Here is a 16,299-nt window from a genome sequence, read left to right as displayed (position 1 = left end):
TTAATGTGTGGTTCCTTTAGTTTAACTTGGTTTCCTTTTTTTTTTTATTAAATGTAATTAAAACATTATGTAACTGAGTAAATAAATGAACGCGAGTAATCTTACCTGATGCTGATATTACAATAGCCGGTATTAACAGTTTACTTGATCTTGCTCTTGATTTTATTATTTCTTTGCCGGTAAGCAAATATATCAAACATGCGCGCGGTAAGAGCATCTATGGTAATTCATGTTGGCCAAAACACACAAGGAAACGCGTTGTGAAATAAAATATCACCGGCAATCACAGACATTCGCATTCGCACGTGATTATTTTTCTCAGAGGATCACTGAGTTTGCTGAAAAACAGTAGCTAATTTGCTCTGGAATTATCACAGAGGTTGTGTGAGAAAAACAGACATGGCAGATTCGGACGGGATTAAAATCACCAAGTACATCTGTGAAACAGATATTTCTCTAACGACCCCCTGTAAAACTAGTCCCGTCCGAATAGGGCTTTATAGTCCAGTGCGACTTATATATGTTTTTTTCCTCATCATGACGTTTTTTTGGACTGATGCGATTCATACTCAGGTGCAACTTATAGTCCCAAAAATACGGTAATTGCTGGACTGGAGTGGTGTGGATTATTGTGATGTTTTTATCAGCTGATTAGACTCATTCTGACGGCACCCATTCACTGCAGAGGATCCATTGCTGAGCAAGTGATTTAATGCTACATTTCTGCAAATCTGTTCTGATGAATAAACACGTCTACATCTTGTATGGCCTGAGGGTGTGTACATTTTATGCAAATTCAAGTTTTTATGTGAACGTTCTTGAGAGGTATGAACAAAGAAGTCTTCCACAGGGGGTGCCATCTTGTAGGAAAACAGTTGTTGTGTTAAGAAAAACTTGTTACATTTTGAGAAAAAAAAAGCAGAAATGAGCTATTGAGAATAAAATCAGTAAATTGAGAAAAAAATGTGTTTTGAGAAAAAACGTGTAATTAAATGTAAAAAAATTTAATTAAATGTTGAGAATAAATCTTTAAACTGTGTGAAAAAGTTGTGTTTAGAAAAAAAACATTAAATCTTGAGGAAACAAAGCAGAAATTAAATGTTGAAAATAAATTGCAAGAAAAAAAGTAATTTCTGCACTCATTCTGATGGCACCCATTCACTGCAGAGGATCCATTGGTGAGCAAGTGATGCAATTCTACATTCCTGCAAATCTGTTCTGATAAACAAACAAACTCTTCTACATCTTGGATAGCCTGAAAGGGAATGCATTTCCAGCAAAAAAATTTTTTGCATGATCTATTTATTAAACATGACAACTGTTGTTCCACCTTGAGGATTTTAAACAAAAATGTCTCACCAGTGGTACATCTGCCATTGAATAGACCACCACTCCTTGGTACTGCGCTGTGTTTTCTGTGATTCTCCCCAGGCCGGACTTCATGATGTGGTTTCCGTACAGGAATGACTGCTCTGATCCCGGCTTCACCCACACCTTAAACTACAGTGGCACGTTACATTATCAAATATGATATACTATATTCACATAGCCAGTCAAAAGTTTGGACATACTTGATTGCATCCAAGGAGACTTGAATTAATTTATGTCACGATTTAAAAAAAACACTGATCTAAGGGCTTCTGCTAAAAAGACAAATGCCTACATGTTTTTTTTTTTTTGTACAAAATGAAATCTTTTCGATATTATTACTTTTTTTTTTTGAGTCGCACAAGAAGCCAAAAGAAAAAGAGCCAAAAAGCTTCTATAATCAAGTCATATTTATTTCTCTATAGCGCTTCTATCATTCCAAAGCAGCTTCACAATAATAAACAGGAAAATAACAATGATAATGTTGGAAAATACATAATCAGAATGAACATGTACCTTAGCATATGGCGCGAGGAAATCGAGAGCTGTGATGTGCAGACGAAACTTCTGTGTTTTCGTGAACTTTCCGAAGCACGTGCCAACAGATACCAGTTTGTCTCGGGAGATATTTGTAGCCAACTTCAAGATTTTTTCACTAAAATTGAAAAGGTGACAAAACAAGATTACGTTGCAATTTATTCCAAATTCATATTTACATTAGCATTACATTAAAGACTCAACGAAAGCAGCTTTTTAGTGTTATTCGTCATCGTCGGTTCACTTTAAGGTCATCTATACTGTACTCCTAATTGTTGATTACTAAATTAATTTGTAGCAGGTACATGCAATTAAAAAAAAAACTTTTTTCTATGTCCAAAATATCAACTGTCTAAGCAAAAGTTTGGACATACTTGATTGTGTCCAAAGAGACTTGAATGAATTTGTCATGATTTTAAAAAAACATTGATCCAAAAGCTTCTACTAAAGTGCTTAAAAAATGTATTGTAGACAAATATAAATCATGTCTACATGTTTTTTTTTTTGTGTGTGTGTGTGCGTGTTTTTATTTTTATTTTATTTTTTAATGAAATCTTTTCGATATTTGTGCTTTATTTATTTTTAAGTTGCACAAGAAGCCAAAAGAAAAAGAGACAAAAAAGTCTCTAGAAATAAATATATTACAAATGAATAGGTAACTTCCACAGATGTTTATGAGACCATATTTAATGTCATAATTATTAGGAATATTAAATAACAAAAATAGCAAACGACCTTACCTCATATAATATACTCGATCATTATGAAGTCTGAAACAGTAAGTCCCATCAGGACGATCAATAAGAAGTTTGATATTCTCCCCAATGCTAAAAACACATAAATTGGGCGCACTTAATGCAACTGGAACTAAAACATACTTTAAATCATAATTTTGAATAATGTCTGACTATATTATGCACATGCAAATCATATCGATGTAAATATTTGCAAATACAATACAAATAACTGTTAAAAAAAAAAAAAAACCATTATAAAATAATTTAATAAAAACCCTACAACACTATTTCCTAATACTATACAATATATAACAATAAATTACTTAAATAAATAAACTATACATCTTAAGAGAGTAAGTTAGAATTGTTTAGCTTATGTTTAATAATTGAGTCTTACCGAGACATGTCACTTACTATTTAGAGAGTTTCTCAAACATCGTTTTGGTCTCTTCGTCTGTTAATGGACGCATGATGAAAATAATTATATTCTTGCTAAAGAAACTCAAACATACACAGCAGCTCTCGCGGGGCACGGGCACAAGCCACGTGGGCTCAGTCCGTCCGTCGCACACAAGTGACGTCGTGACGTCCGTTTAAATAGAAGAGTTTGTCATAGGATTTGCTTCTGAATCAACACTTTCGGTCATGGCTGCCGTAGGCGTAGACGTGGAAGATGAGAGTATCCTGGCCTCGATCTTCAAAGACAGCTTTCCGGAGAACTGGAGCGCGAATCCGGACTTCGCGGTGTATTTGTCGCAGCTGAGCTCGTGCGGTGTGGAGGAGTTGAACCGGGAGCCCGAGCGTCTGGCGGAGGAGCGGGCACAGATCCTGCAGCTGACCCGAGAACTGGCCTTCACCAACTACAAGACCTTCATCAGGACCGCGGACTGCACGCAGCACATCTACACCGACTTCAGCACGGTGGAGAACTGCCTCTCTAAACTACTGCACAAACTCCCCAGCTTCACCGAGAGATGCAGGTCAGTGCTTCAGGAAGAAACTATAGATGATTGACGGACAGACAGGATTTTACAACAAATTCACGTTTCGTGGGGGCTCCCCCTGTAAAAAAAAAAATCGCGTTCCAGGGGGGTTAAAATATAGTTGTTGTTTTTTTTTTGGCCGGGTTCCTCTGGTAAAATTCGCACTCCAGGAGAAAAAAATGACGTTATTGGTGTCGCAGTCGCTTCAACCCGCGGCAACAGTGACGTTAGCCCAATTCCGCGGGAAAACCGCAGACGTTAGTTTGATTTGATGTTGTAGCGTTATTTGTTTTGTTTTTATCTTAATGAATTCGTTTTAATTTATTTTTTGAATGCGTGAATTGACAACATTAGTTGTTATTATAACTATAACTATAACTATAATTATTTTTTTATTATTATTAATAAACGTTTAATTGATCATTAATTAATGTATTGCACATTGCAGACGGATTGTTTTGATTCTGATATAACGTTAGACAGATTTTAAACAGTGTGATAACTTTGAATTTATTCTTTTTTTTATTATTGATTATTTCTTCAAGAAACATACATTTAAACCCAGTGCTTAAAAGATCATAATGTACTTTAAAATAGTCAGAAAATATACCCATGTTTGATCTGTTTTCATATGAATGTACACTGTTGTACAATTGTTTGGGATTGGTAAGATTTTATAAATAGTTCTGAAAAAACACTCCAGTGTTCAGCAAGACTGCATTTATTTGATCATTTTAACAGTAAAATTATGTAATATTATTACTATTTGAAGTAACTATTTTCTGTTGTAATATATTTAAAAAATGTAATTTATTCCGGTGATGAAAAGCTGTATTTTAAAAATGAGAGAGAGAAATTCTCCAATAAGGGGAAAAAAAACATATTACAGTGCAGTATTCATTCTAAAACATGTTCGGAAATGCTGTAAGTGGTTTCTGTTTTGTCATTTCTTTGCAGAGGTTTTATTAAGGAGGCAGAGGAGATCAGCGTCAGCAGGCGTATGAACAGCCTGACACTGAATCGACACATGGAGATCTTGGAGATTCTGGAGATCCCTCAGCTGATGGACACGTGTGTGCGTAACGGATACTATGAGGAGGCGCTGGAGCTTGCTGCTTACGTGAAGAGACTGGAGAAAAAACATTCATCACTTCCTGTCATTCAGGTTCTGACCAGTAATCAGTTTTTCACTATTACCATAATACCATATTTTCTGTTCAATAAGTTGCACTGCATTGTTGAAAGAAAAAATGGTATCGGTGAGTTAGTCCGATTTTAATTTTACAATCAGAAATAATGCAAAATACTGGTAATAATTCAAGTTACTCAAAACCTGTGTGAACCGACGCCTATTTTTACTGCGACACGCGCGCGTGTTGGAAGCGTTTCCAGGCAAAATATAATAGGAAAATATGTTTATATGTCATTTTGTACACAAATACATATTAATTCATGACATTTTGATATATATTTGAAAGTCTGTAGGTTGATATAAATTCAGATATAAATGTAATTTTAAAAATAAATAAATAAATATCTATTTTTAAATATTGCACCTGTCAAACATAGTCTATTTTGCCGTCAATACTGTTGACGGTGTCCTTTATCAGTAGGCTTTATATTTATGATCAACATGAAGTATAGATATTGTTGTCGTGAAGACAAGATCCTGGTCTGTCAGCGGTCTCCCTGTCACCTACAGCAGCAGGCACGGCATGGTTCTGGTGAAGCAGGCTTACAAGCTGGGATTGGTAATGCTGCACTGTAATCATAGTTATTTATTTATATTTTATTATATGATATTGGTTTGAGACTGAGAGTATTTTATTTAGTGGAGAACTTTGCAGCAGTATTTTCTTTCTTATTCTTTTATATATATTTTATTAAAAAGTATTTAAAAAAAAAAGTGTATAGTAATAAACAACCTGCAGTTTAATGTTTGCATTTCTTTCCCTTACTGTACCGAAAATTAACCGAACCGTGACCGAATCGTGATTTTTGCGTACCATTACACCCCTAATGGAGGACAAAACCTGCAAAAAATATTAAGTAATAACTGTAGAAAAAAAAACAGTAGGAAAAAAAATCTGGTAAAAGGCTAGAATATTAAAAAAAAACATGATTAGTCATTCATTTTTCCAGTTATTTATTTAAGTTGCTTTGGAATATACATTGCAGATGATGAATATAACAACCTAAATTCCAGAAGATGTGGTTACTTTTATTGTGCTCTACTTTTGTAGGTGATAAGACGAAGATCTTTTTTTAACTGGTGGACTGTAAATTTTTCAGGAAAACAACAAATATTTGATACTAAATAATATTGTTTGTGTTTTTAGGGAATTGTGCATGAGGTTCGACTGTCTGCTCAGCTCATGCTGAACCAACTTCTTCATCAGCTGCGTAGTAATAAACAGCTGCCGGTTTGCCTGCGCGTGATCGGATACTTGCGCATTATGGACGTTTTCACTGAAGCCGAGCTGCGCGTCAAGTTCCTGCAAGCCCGTGGAAGTTGGCTGCGATCTATTCTCGGTGCCATCCCAGATGATGACCCTTATTACCACATTACTAAAACCATCGAAACCTTCCGCGTGCATCTCTTCGACATCATCACCCAGTATCGCGCCATATTTTCAGACGAGGATCCGTTGCTGCCTGGTGGTCAGGCGTTGAACGAGAGCGCCATTTTTCACGGCTGGGTGGTACAGCAGGTGGCACAGTTTTTAGAGACCCTCGATCGGGACCTCCAGCGGGGCGTGGGAAGCCGCTTGGACTCTCTGCTCGGTCAGTGCATGTACTTCGGCCTTTCATTTAGCAGGGTCGGGGCGGATTTCCGTGGCCAACTCGCTCCCATATTTCAGCAGGTTGCCATGGACACATTCCGGAAGGCTATTCAGGAAGCGGTGGACAAGTTCCAAGAGGATATGAACTTGTACACGCTGACTTCTCTGCCATCGATACCTGGAAGCACCATTCCTCCAGCAGTCCTGAGCACCCAGCCTGGCGCACTGCAGCCCCCCATGAACCTGCTGGATTTCCCACCTCTAGCCTGCTTCCTCAATAACGTCCTGACAGCCTTCAATGACTTACGACTGTGCTGCCCTATCGGACTTGCACAAGATGTTAGCAGATTTGTTGAGGAAGCCCTTATTAAGGTAATTAATTACATAAATGTTAGAAATATATACTACAGGTATGTTTTTTTTTCTCTTGTGACCATTGAGGCAATATGGAGGCCTGTTTCTGCCACTGAATAAAAAAATATAACCAGGTAATTGCGACTTTTTATCTCACAATTCGGACTTTTTTTCTCAGATTTCTGGATTGCGTGAGATCAACTAGCATTTGCGAGTTATAAAGTCAGAATTGTGAGATAAAAAGATGCAATTTCCTTGTTTTATTTTTTATTTAGTGGCGGAAACGGGCTTCCGTAATATTCCAATACCATTCCCCTGTATTGTTATTGTTATAGTTGTGATGTGGACTTCCATATTCTCACATTCTAGAATTTGAATTTTTTTTAAGCTTTATAGTTTTCTTGGTGTGATTTTTAATAATCTTCAAAAAAATGGTAGTGTAGATAGACTTAATTCAAATGAATGACAATGAATGCAAGAGATTTAGACAATTACTTTTTTCTTCCTTAAATGATAATTCTCCTGTTTTGACATGTTCTGATGTAACAAAGTTATTCTGTTCTTAGGTGACCAAGCTGATCCTGGTTTTCCATCGAGCAGAGGAATCTGCTTTCAGTAGCCGTGAACGGGAGTTATTTGTTCAGTTCTGTAGTGCATTTGCTGAAGACATGGTGCCTTTATTGAACCGATGTTTACAAGTTCTCTTCCCTCCAGCCCAGCTTGCTCTCATGCTAGGTGAATATCCTCAGGATAACATTGACATTTTTGTCACATTACAAAGATAAAACCGCACCACTTGATATTGACTTGCAGGTTTGTCTTGTATTTGCATTGTAGGCATCCCTCCAACCCAGGTTTATAAGTATGGTAGTCTTGGCTGCATCGATGTGAACACCGTCCTGGAGCCGCTGGAGTTTGTTCTGCCCCAGAAGGAGCCTGAGACCTCTGTCCTGGATCTCTGCACTGATCTGAGCAGCCTGACCACAGCTGAAGCAGATCCCTCGACTGTACTCAAACCTGTAACACTTCAAGAAGAAAACCCTGTCTCTGAACACCAAGAACCTGTGTCAGCATCTGATCCTCATCAGAACATTTCTGCTGAAGCAGTCCGTACAGATCTAAACGACCTGAGCCTAGAGACTGAAATGAGCTTTGATGAACAGGACTTGACAGGTCCAGCTGATTTGTCCACAACAGATAATAATGATGAGATGTTATCGAAATAAAAAGCACTACATGCAGTGTGCATGTTTAGGGGTTTTAAACAGTTAAGATTTGTTTTTATAGAAAAAATAACCATCTGGACAAACTTTTACCAGGGCTTGGCTTCTATTTTTATTTGCAACTTTATTTTTTTGGTTGTTAATGTATGATGAAATTCAAAATGGTATAATATATTTAAGTGTGGGAAAAATTATGTCTTTGACTCACGTTTTCTATGAGTTACAATGGTCCCAAAAAGAATTGGGACACTTGTCACCCTTAAAATGTCTGAATGTTTTTGAATTAGATAATAAATGCCACTCGAGTTTATATCTTGTTACAAAAATTATAAGAGGGCACTTTTAAGCAAAACATTTTACAAAAATATGGTGACCTGAAAATGCTCAAAATGAAAACAAAATCAATGTTCTGTTTGAGGTTAAGAGGAACATATTCATAGTTAATGTGATGACCTAAACCTGTGGTTTCTTTGCTAGAACACCTGTATGAATTTGAGAACTTGAGACTTCACACGCATACTAAAAATCACAGGTGATTAGTTGGTGAAATGTCACTGAAAAAAAAAAAATGTAGTTCTGAGAAAAGCTTGCTCTTCATTCTTCTACAGACGCAGTTTATCTAATGCACAGACATTAAACCCTCTACTTGTTCCAAAGCTCTGCAAGTTTCTTTATTCATTTGAACACAAAGAATGAAGAATGTTGGTAACCAAACTGTTCCCAGTAGCCTTTGAAGTCTTGTATTTTCCCCACACTAAAGAAGTCAATGGCTAGCGCCAACTGTTTGTTTACCAACATTCTTTAAAATATATTATTTGTGTTTAACAGATTAGACAAACCCACAGAGGTTTGGAACAACTTGAAGGTGAGTAAATTATTTTTATTTTTGAGTGAACGATCTCTAAGTTTGACTAACGCATTCATATACCTTTGTGGCCTCTGTATGTATTTTTAATTTGATTACATATTCGATTTGTTGTATGTTTTTTTTTTTGCACATATTTTATAGGGTGTTTTGTGGGAAATATTTTATTAAAATTGAAAAAGAATATTGGCCTGTTCTTTTCGATATTCATCAGAATGAATAAAAAGGGTTCTGTTTTTCCAACAAAATAGGAGTTTGCATTGAATAGCAGATCGTCTTTGCAAAGTATCATTATTTAATGTACACCAAAAAGCAAGTTATTAAAACTTAGCACAAAAATAAGATTTCCATTTCACAATTCCAACTGGTATGAGGGTAGAATAAAGAAAATATTTTGTAACAGAGTTAAACCTAAAGTCAAGAGAAAGATGAAATAGATTTATTAGGATAAATCACCACTAACATTTTATTTCAATCAGGAATTCAGCGTTTCAGGCTTCCAGAACAGAATCTGCAGGTAGGGTGAGAACATAATCACTTCTTAACAAACTTCTTGCGTGCTGCGTTAGGATTTGTTCGTCGTCTTCCTCCTCCAGTCTGAGTGTCCCGCAGCTGTAAGCCGGCTGACCTGCTGTAGATATCGTGCTCGGAGAACGGAGAGCTGCCGGCCAGGTAATCTGGGTCAAACACATCAGTCTTCTGACGAGCCTTTTTAGACAATCTCTGCTGGGGGAAACGCTGATCGTCCACCAAGTGTGGATTGTCGGCGTGTTTTCCTCCTTGTGGCAAAGGCAAAGAGTACTGCAGAGGACAAGAGAAGAAACAAATCATAAGTACATGATCCTTCCAAATACATAACCACATTTCTAATGCATTTATATAACATTACATTTACTGTTACAATATCCAAAACATTACTCACTCTCTTTCCCTTTGGATTGAGCACTTTGGGATTCCTGGAAAAATGCATCTGCATGGTGCCGTCCTCTTTAATGCTGACAGCAACCTTCTTCAAGGTTTCGTTCCCACAATGTGGACAGAAAGATTTGTTCATGTTTGTTGTTGTCCTGAAAATATGAAAAATGTTTTACAGTGACAAAGTTACACACATCACATATTGTTCTTATTATTTTTCGTGGTGGATCCATCACTTACTTAAAGCAGGCATGACAGCGCAGAATGTAACTCCTGGTGTTTTTAATAAGCATGCCATTAACAGACAGCACATGCAGTCCAATTTGAATCAGAACATTCTGTCAGGAAAACAATAAGACATTAGGTTTTTGAAAGGGAATGGACATAATTGACCACACTTGCTTAATGTGCATGATTATAGAAATATTTTAGCATTCCATAATTTGCTCACCAATGGATCAGTAAATGGGTGCCGTCAGAATGAGAGTCCAAACAGCTTATAAAAACATGACAATAATCCACTCCAGTCCATCAGTTAACATCTTGTGAAGTGAAAAGCTGCATATTTGTAAGAAACAAATCTGTCAAGACATTTTTTAATTCAAACCATTGCTCCCGTCTTAAATATGATTTCATAATGCATAATAATGTTTCATCCAGTAAAAAAAAGTCCATCCTCTGTTCTCTCATCAAAAAAAAAGTGTTTGTTTCAGATTTCACTCCTGATTCCAATGTAATGACTTTGTCAGCACAGAAAGCAATATAATTGATTACGGACTCGAATTTTAGCTGTTAAAAATGTCTTAATGACAGATTTGTTTCTAACAAACATGCAGCTTTTCACTTCACGAGCTATTAACTGTTGGACTGGAGTGGTGAGGATTATTGTGATGTTTGTGTGGACCCATTCTGACGGCACCCATTCACTGCAGAGGATCCACTGGTGAGCAAGTGATGGAATGCTACATTTCTCCAAATCTGTTCTGATGAAACAAACTCATCTACATCTTGGATGACCTGAGTACATGTGAGTACATTTTCAAATGTTCATTTTTGGGTGAACTTTTCCTTTAATCAGCACACAATAACTTTTTCTATTGATGTAAACAAGGTTCGATATAATATAATAAAATCTATTATAAATACATGTTTTAAATGATTATTTTCAATATGTCTAATCAATGACAAGTACCTGCATGGCAAAGTCAGTGGTCACGCAGCCCACTCTGACATCTGCTGTCGGTTCCCAGTTACCAGCATCCATCTGGACTTGCTTTATGTTGCTGGGAGTAATCCAACCTCCACCATCAACACCTTCCTCCTCTTCTTCCTCATCGCTGCTTTCTTCTTCCTCGTGTTGGTCTCCACTTGTGCCATCTTGTTCTTCAGATTCAGTCAGCTGACTGTCTGTGGACAGGTCAACGGACTCTAGTTTCTCTGTGACTCTGATGGCGTCTGCTGCCTAGAGAGAAGGAAAATATGATTTATTCTGGTCTAAAGTGACTGTGGCAGTGGTTTGGATGTTGTCGGATTCCTCACTAGCAGGTCCAGAAGGTCAGTCTCAATGCTGGGCAGGGGATTCCTCCAAAACTGAAAGGTGTTGAATTGTGAAGTATCAGGGTCTTGTGGCTCGTTTGTTGTAGATGCGATTTGGGCAGCTGTGCTTTGTTTACCTGAAGACTTTTTTTGGGGAAAAAAGCTGAAATTAATAGAGGCCTTCAAGGTACATCTGCATTATCATTACACATTATCTGCTGTTTATGCATATTGTCCTTTTCTATAAAAACATCCATGTCAAACTGGAAAAAGCCTTGGAAATTCATTTTAATAACATTACTCACTTTCTTTTTAAGATGTCCTTGTTACAGTGTAATTATACATTTAAGTACTGAGTAATATTAATTAACTACATGCACTTACTATATAGTTAGGATTAGGGTTACTTGCATGTAATTATGCGTAATTCCTTGTTATTATAATAGTAAGTACATGTAACATCTCTAACAAGGATACCTTCAAATAAACTGTTACCCATTACTCAAATACAATGCTTGCATTTGCAAGTAATGTCTTACTTTTGATGGAAAATGGAAACCTGCCATGCCAACAGGAGTCTCCGGATGTCTTTGTGTACTTAATATTTGGACCTGAAACACAAAGAGAAAAGAGTGTTGAAATCCAGAACAGGTGTGAATGAATGTGAATTCAGATCTGAATTCACAAATCAATCATCATTACCTTTTTCTCAGGTTCTTTCTTCAAATGCTCCGTTCCCACATTCTCTGTTTCCAGCTGATAAGTCAGAGCCAGGACCTTGATGTCTGTTGCTGAGAGACTGGGATAGTCTCCTGTCTTTTTAGCAAATTCTGTAACTGTGTTTCAAAGTAAATCAAAATTAATATGCATAAATCATCACCCATAACACACTTCCAGCATTCAAATAAAGACATTTAATATAAGATGCATTAGTCATAGTATAAGTTGTTATTACCAAATCGTACGTGCTCTGGAAACGGTTCTTTGAAATTGAGCTTGTATGGCAAAAAAGCCAAATTCCTTTTTGTCTGTTTATCCCGAATTTCATCAACAACATCTTTCAAGGTATAAATATTCTTTCCAATTTCCTAAAAGTAAAACAAACAAACATGTCAAAACAGATACAATGTCCAGTACACACACACATTAAATATATATACATATACATACATATATACATATATATATATATATATATATATACACACACAGAGCTGGGTAGATTACTTATGAATTGTAATCAGTTACTGATTACAGATTAAATGACAAAATTTGTAGTCAGTAATATAATCTCTTAGATTACACATTTTTGGTAACGTAATATGATTACTTTTGGATTACATTTAGATTACATTTGTGCTAACCCTTATTTGATAACACATATATTGAATTAACCTAATCTTGTACTATTTTGACATATACAAATAAAAAATATATTCCACAAAATATATTTAATTCACCAACAAGAGCCACAATTTTTTTTTCAAGGGCAATGTATGGACAGTTAATACTTACAAAATACTAACACTAATGTGCCTTGCTGTTAGTGTTTGCTAGTAACACTGAATAAAACTTATAATTAATTACTTATAATTAAGTAAATTTAGAAAACAGCAACACTACAAAAAACAATATTGAAAAACATGAAATTCACAGCAATATCACTGCCAGGTTAAATATTTAATCTAATAAAACACTAGAAGTGCATATGAATGTATCAATGAAAAACAAAACCAGCTAACTGCAAACATGAATTTTGAAAAAGACTAAAAAAGGAAGGAAAAAAAGGAAATTTAGGAGAATAAATGGATTGTAAACAACTTATTACCATTGTGTACATAAAATGTAATCATGTAATCCATAAAAAAGTAACTGTAGTCTGATTACGAGTATGTTAAAAAGTAGTTTGCTCTAATAACAAGTACTTGAGTTTTGGAATCTGATTACGTAATCCAGATTACATGTAATCCATTACTACCCAGCTCGGTATGTATGTATATATGTATATATATATATATATATATATATATATATATATATATATATATATAATGCTGTTTAAAAATTTGTGATCAATAAGATTGTTAATGTGTTTTAAAGAAGTCTCTTCATTAATTTAACTAAAACAAAAACAGTGATGTTGTAAATATTATTACCATTTAAAATAATGGTCTTTTATTTTAATATACTTTATTACTTACTTTAATATAATTTATTTCTGTGATGCAAAGGAGATTTTACGTCATTTCTCCAGTCTTCAGCATCACACGATCCTTCAGAAATCTTTCTAATATTGCTGATTTATTATCAGTTGTGCTAACTAATACATTTATAATTTTTTTTAGTATTATTTGATGATTAAAGTTAAAAAAGAACAATATTTATTTGAAATGGAACTCTTTTCTAACAATGTAAGTCTTTATTGGTCACTTTTTATCAATTCAACACATTCTTGCTGAATAAAAATAAATGAATATAAATAGGGCTGCAACTAACGATTATTTTGATAATCGATTAATCTGTCGATTATTTTTACGATTAATCGATTAATCGGTTTATGTACTTATATTTTATTTTTTTCCATTTTTTCCCCAAGTAAATTATTAATAAATGGTCTTTATCCTTCAGCATAGATTTTTAAGAGATTTTAACCATTTTGCACTGTCATATCCTCATCAAAATATACCTGGAGTTGTTTTATTGTGTTAGTAATCCTTTGTCGAACTCTTCTGCAATCAGAACACTGACCCATACTCTAGCAAATTTCACAAGGAGATTTAAAATAATGTTTTCACCATGGCAGTCCATAGAGCTCCTAAAGTAGTTTAACATCCCGAACAAAGCTTATTAAGGAATCTTTCAGAACATATTTTCAGGAAGAATAAGGATAAAACAGAATAAAATTGCAGTGCGTTGTATTTTATTATTTACTGGGAAACAGCTTTATAGCTTATGCTGTGAAATTGTAAACAATCCTTCGAAAAAAGTGCCAATGGCATGAAACCTGAATGGAACTCAGAATTTAAAGTAAAATCCATCAGAAGGTTTTCCAGAAAAAAAATTGGACACACACAAAAAACCTGCTGTGTGAAAAAGAGCAGTGAATACTTAGAAAAAAAGTGCATTTCAAATATCTTTAAACATTTACCTCGCTCATTTAGTCATAATTAGGCTGCACGACTGAATTATGAACTGGTAAACGACAAACTGATTACGGAACATGTTTGTAAAGCTTTAAATGTTAACTGTTAAAAAGCAATGTTATCATGTTTTACGACTTAACATTTGCAAACAACATTTTACTGGAGAATCTGCACAAATGAAAGTCTTAGGGGCCGTTCACAAATCGCGCCTAAAACGCGTGGAAAACGATAGGCGCACCGCTTTCTCCTTCTTTCCATAGCGCACGAGCAGAAGCGCCCCTGAGGCTTCTGCCTTTGCTAAGCAACCATGACGTGCTCTCTCCTAGAAGACGCGGAAATTTCAGCAAAGGATAAATGGATTTGCAGCTCAAAAAATCGCTTGCAGTAGCTCTGCTACTAAATTTATTTCAAAATGGAAATCCATATACAGCTATGATCAGCTGTTCCTTTCATCTTGACTGAGCTTTTAACGTTGTTACGGGAAAGGATGAAGCTGATTGGTTAGTTCTTGTCACATGACCCGCGGTGCGCTTGCAGCATTCTGAAAAGTTGAAATGTTTTTAACTCGATGCGGTGCGGTGTTGGAAATAACTTGAGCGCGCAAAAGACGCGATATGTGAATGTCCCCTTAAACAGTTCAGTAGTGCAGAGTTTACAGGTTACGCTTCTTTTTTAAAGGCTCAAAGTAAAGTACTCCCACACATAAACATCATATATTATGTCTATGCTCCCACATCACGCTTGAATGCTGCAGAGACGCTGTTCGGGGAGCACGTGACATAAAACGAGGCCAGCTATTGGCTATTCGCTACTTCTCCTGCTCTACTGGCTGAGTAAAACCTCCGGTGGCTCATTACTGCCACACTTTGGTCACCGCAGATTTGAAATATGCACGAAATGAGCCGCTTACGGCACATAAAAGTTATTTAGCAACGAATCGATGACTAAATTAGTTGACAACTAATTTAATAATCGATTTTAATCGATTAAATCGATTCATTGTTTCAGCTCTAAATATAAATATATATTACTGACCCCCAAATTTTTTACGGTTGTGTATATTGTTACCAAAGATTTCTATTTTGAATAAATGCTGCTCTTTTTAACTTTTTATTCTTAAGAGAATCCTGAAAAAAGTATCACAGGTTCCAAAAAATATTAAGCAGAAAACTGTTTCCAACATTGATAATAAATCAGCATATTAGAGTGATTTCTGAAGGATGTGACACTGAATGATACTGGATACAGCTTTTGTATAATTATATTTTAAAGTACAATAAAATAGAATATATATATATATATATATATATATATATATATATATATATATATATATAATTTAGATGTAAATACATATTGGAAGTCTTCCATAATTGTCATCATTCTCCATGGCGAATGAACTGACGCACCATGGTAAAATACAAGATGATACCATGACGCACTTTGCAAAAACAAGGTACTCCCATGATTTTTTTTAAATACTGTGTCGCCTTTATGCGATCAAGCACGCCACAATCGTGGCTAACTTAGATATAATCTATCCATTATTTACACTAACTCCAGTAACTTGGTCACAGCACCGCAGTGCAGCACACGTGTCAGCTCTGTAACATATAGTGCGTCACAGTCCTTAAAACTGACATTTCTGGACAGCAGTGTTAACGATTTGAAAAAGATGCCAATGTCATCAATAATAACTCACTTGCAGAGGTGCCATTTTGATGAAAGCGCCAGCATCTGCCACAACATGATCCACCACGGTCGCGACCATCTTGCCACTGCCAGTAGATAGAAGCACAGACACGTGAATGGATGGAAGCGGCTGAGACACGAGTTCTCGCGAGAGGACACTGTA

At 35.7% G+C, this 16,299-nt stretch overlaps 3 protein-coding genes across 4 annotated transcripts in view; 1 reads left to right on the top strand and 2 right to left on the bottom strand.

Moving 5' to 3' along the window:
- The window catches only part of nip7 (NIP7 nucleolar pre-rRNA processing protein), a 127,045-nt gene that overhangs the window by 1,397 nt on the left and 109,349 nt on the right, over positions 1-16,299 (bottom strand). The window contains exons 1-4 of one of the 2 annotated variants that reach the window (XR_009437401.1): positions 3,057-3,238; positions 2,646-2,732; positions 1,885-2,023; positions 1,360-1,500 (exon numbers count right to left, since the gene is read on the bottom strand). Coding sequence is in view for 1 of the 2 variants with exons in the window: in XM_059565330.1 (XP_059421313.1) it covers positions 1,360-1,500; positions 1,885-2,023; positions 2,646-2,732; positions 3,057-3,112 (423 nt within the window). In the remaining variant the exon portion in view is untranslated. Of the gene's footprint in view, positions 1-1,359; positions 1,501-1,884; positions 2,024-2,645; positions 2,733-3,056; positions 3,239-16,299 lie in introns of those variants that run through there. The other variant, XM_059565330.1, reaches the window with a different exon arrangement.
- Positions 3,288-7,988, top strand: LOC132155782 (conserved oligomeric Golgi complex subunit 8-like). The gene is made up of 5 exons (XM_059564473.1): positions 3,288-3,622; positions 4,583-4,790; positions 5,965-6,780; positions 7,329-7,497; positions 7,600-7,988. Exons 1-5 carry the CDS (start codon positions 3,288-3,290, stop codon positions 7,986-7,988), a joined length of 1,917 nt encoding a protein of 638 aa, XP_059420456.1.
- Positions 9,362-16,297, bottom strand: nob1 (NIN1 (RPN12) binding protein 1 homolog). Its single transcript, XM_059565329.1, has 9 exons — positions 16,147-16,297; positions 12,257-12,389; positions 12,004-12,137; positions 11,841-11,912; positions 11,305-11,445; positions 10,958-11,227; positions 10,006-10,103; positions 9,773-9,917; positions 9,362-9,651 (listed from the first exon to the last, which is right to left on the bottom strand). Exons 1-9 carry the CDS (start codon positions 16,213-16,215, stop codon positions 9,385-9,387), a joined length of 1,329 nt encoding a protein of 442 aa, XP_059421312.1. The 5' UTR covers positions 16,216-16,297; the 3' UTR covers positions 9,362-9,384.

This window comes from Carassius carassius, chromosome 13 (genome assembly GCF_963082965.1).
Source record: "Carassius carassius chromosome 13, fCarCar2.1, whole genome shotgun sequence".
NCBI lineage: Eukaryota > Metazoa > Chordata > Actinopteri > Cypriniformes > Cyprinidae > Carassius > Carassius carassius.
This window is presented reverse-complemented; position numbering and strand designations above follow the sequence as displayed.

What these genes read in the sequence shown, in the direction of transcription:
- LOC132155782 (XM_059564473.1), top strand. Translation starts at nt 3,288, where the DNA reads ATGGCTGCCGTAGGCGTAGACGTGGAAGATGAGAGTATCCTGGCCTCG. An exon ending in AGCTTCACCGAGAGATGCAG is followed by an intron (nt 3,623 to 4,582) that starts GTCAGTGCTTCA and finishes ATTTCTTTGCAG; the next exon opens with AGGTTTTATTAAGGAGGCAG. An exon ending in TTGAGGAAGCCCTTATTAAG is followed by an intron (nt 6,781 to 7,328) that starts GTAATTAATTAC and finishes TTCTGTTCTTAG; the next exon opens with GTGACCAAGCTGATCCTGGT.
- nob1 (XM_059565329.1), bottom strand. Translation starts at nt 16,215, where the DNA reads ATGGTCGCGACCGTGGTGGATCATGTTGTGGCAGATGCTGGCGCTTTC. An exon ending in CTGACCTTCTGGACCTGCTA is followed by an intron (nt 11,228 to 11,304) that starts GTGAGGAATCCG and finishes CCTTCTCTCTAG; the next exon opens with GCAGCAGACGCCATCAGAGT. An exon ending in CCACTGACTTTGCCATGCAG is followed by an intron (nt 10,104 to 10,957) that starts GTACTTGTCATT and finishes TTTTCCTGACAG; the next exon opens with AATGTTCTGATTCAAATTGG.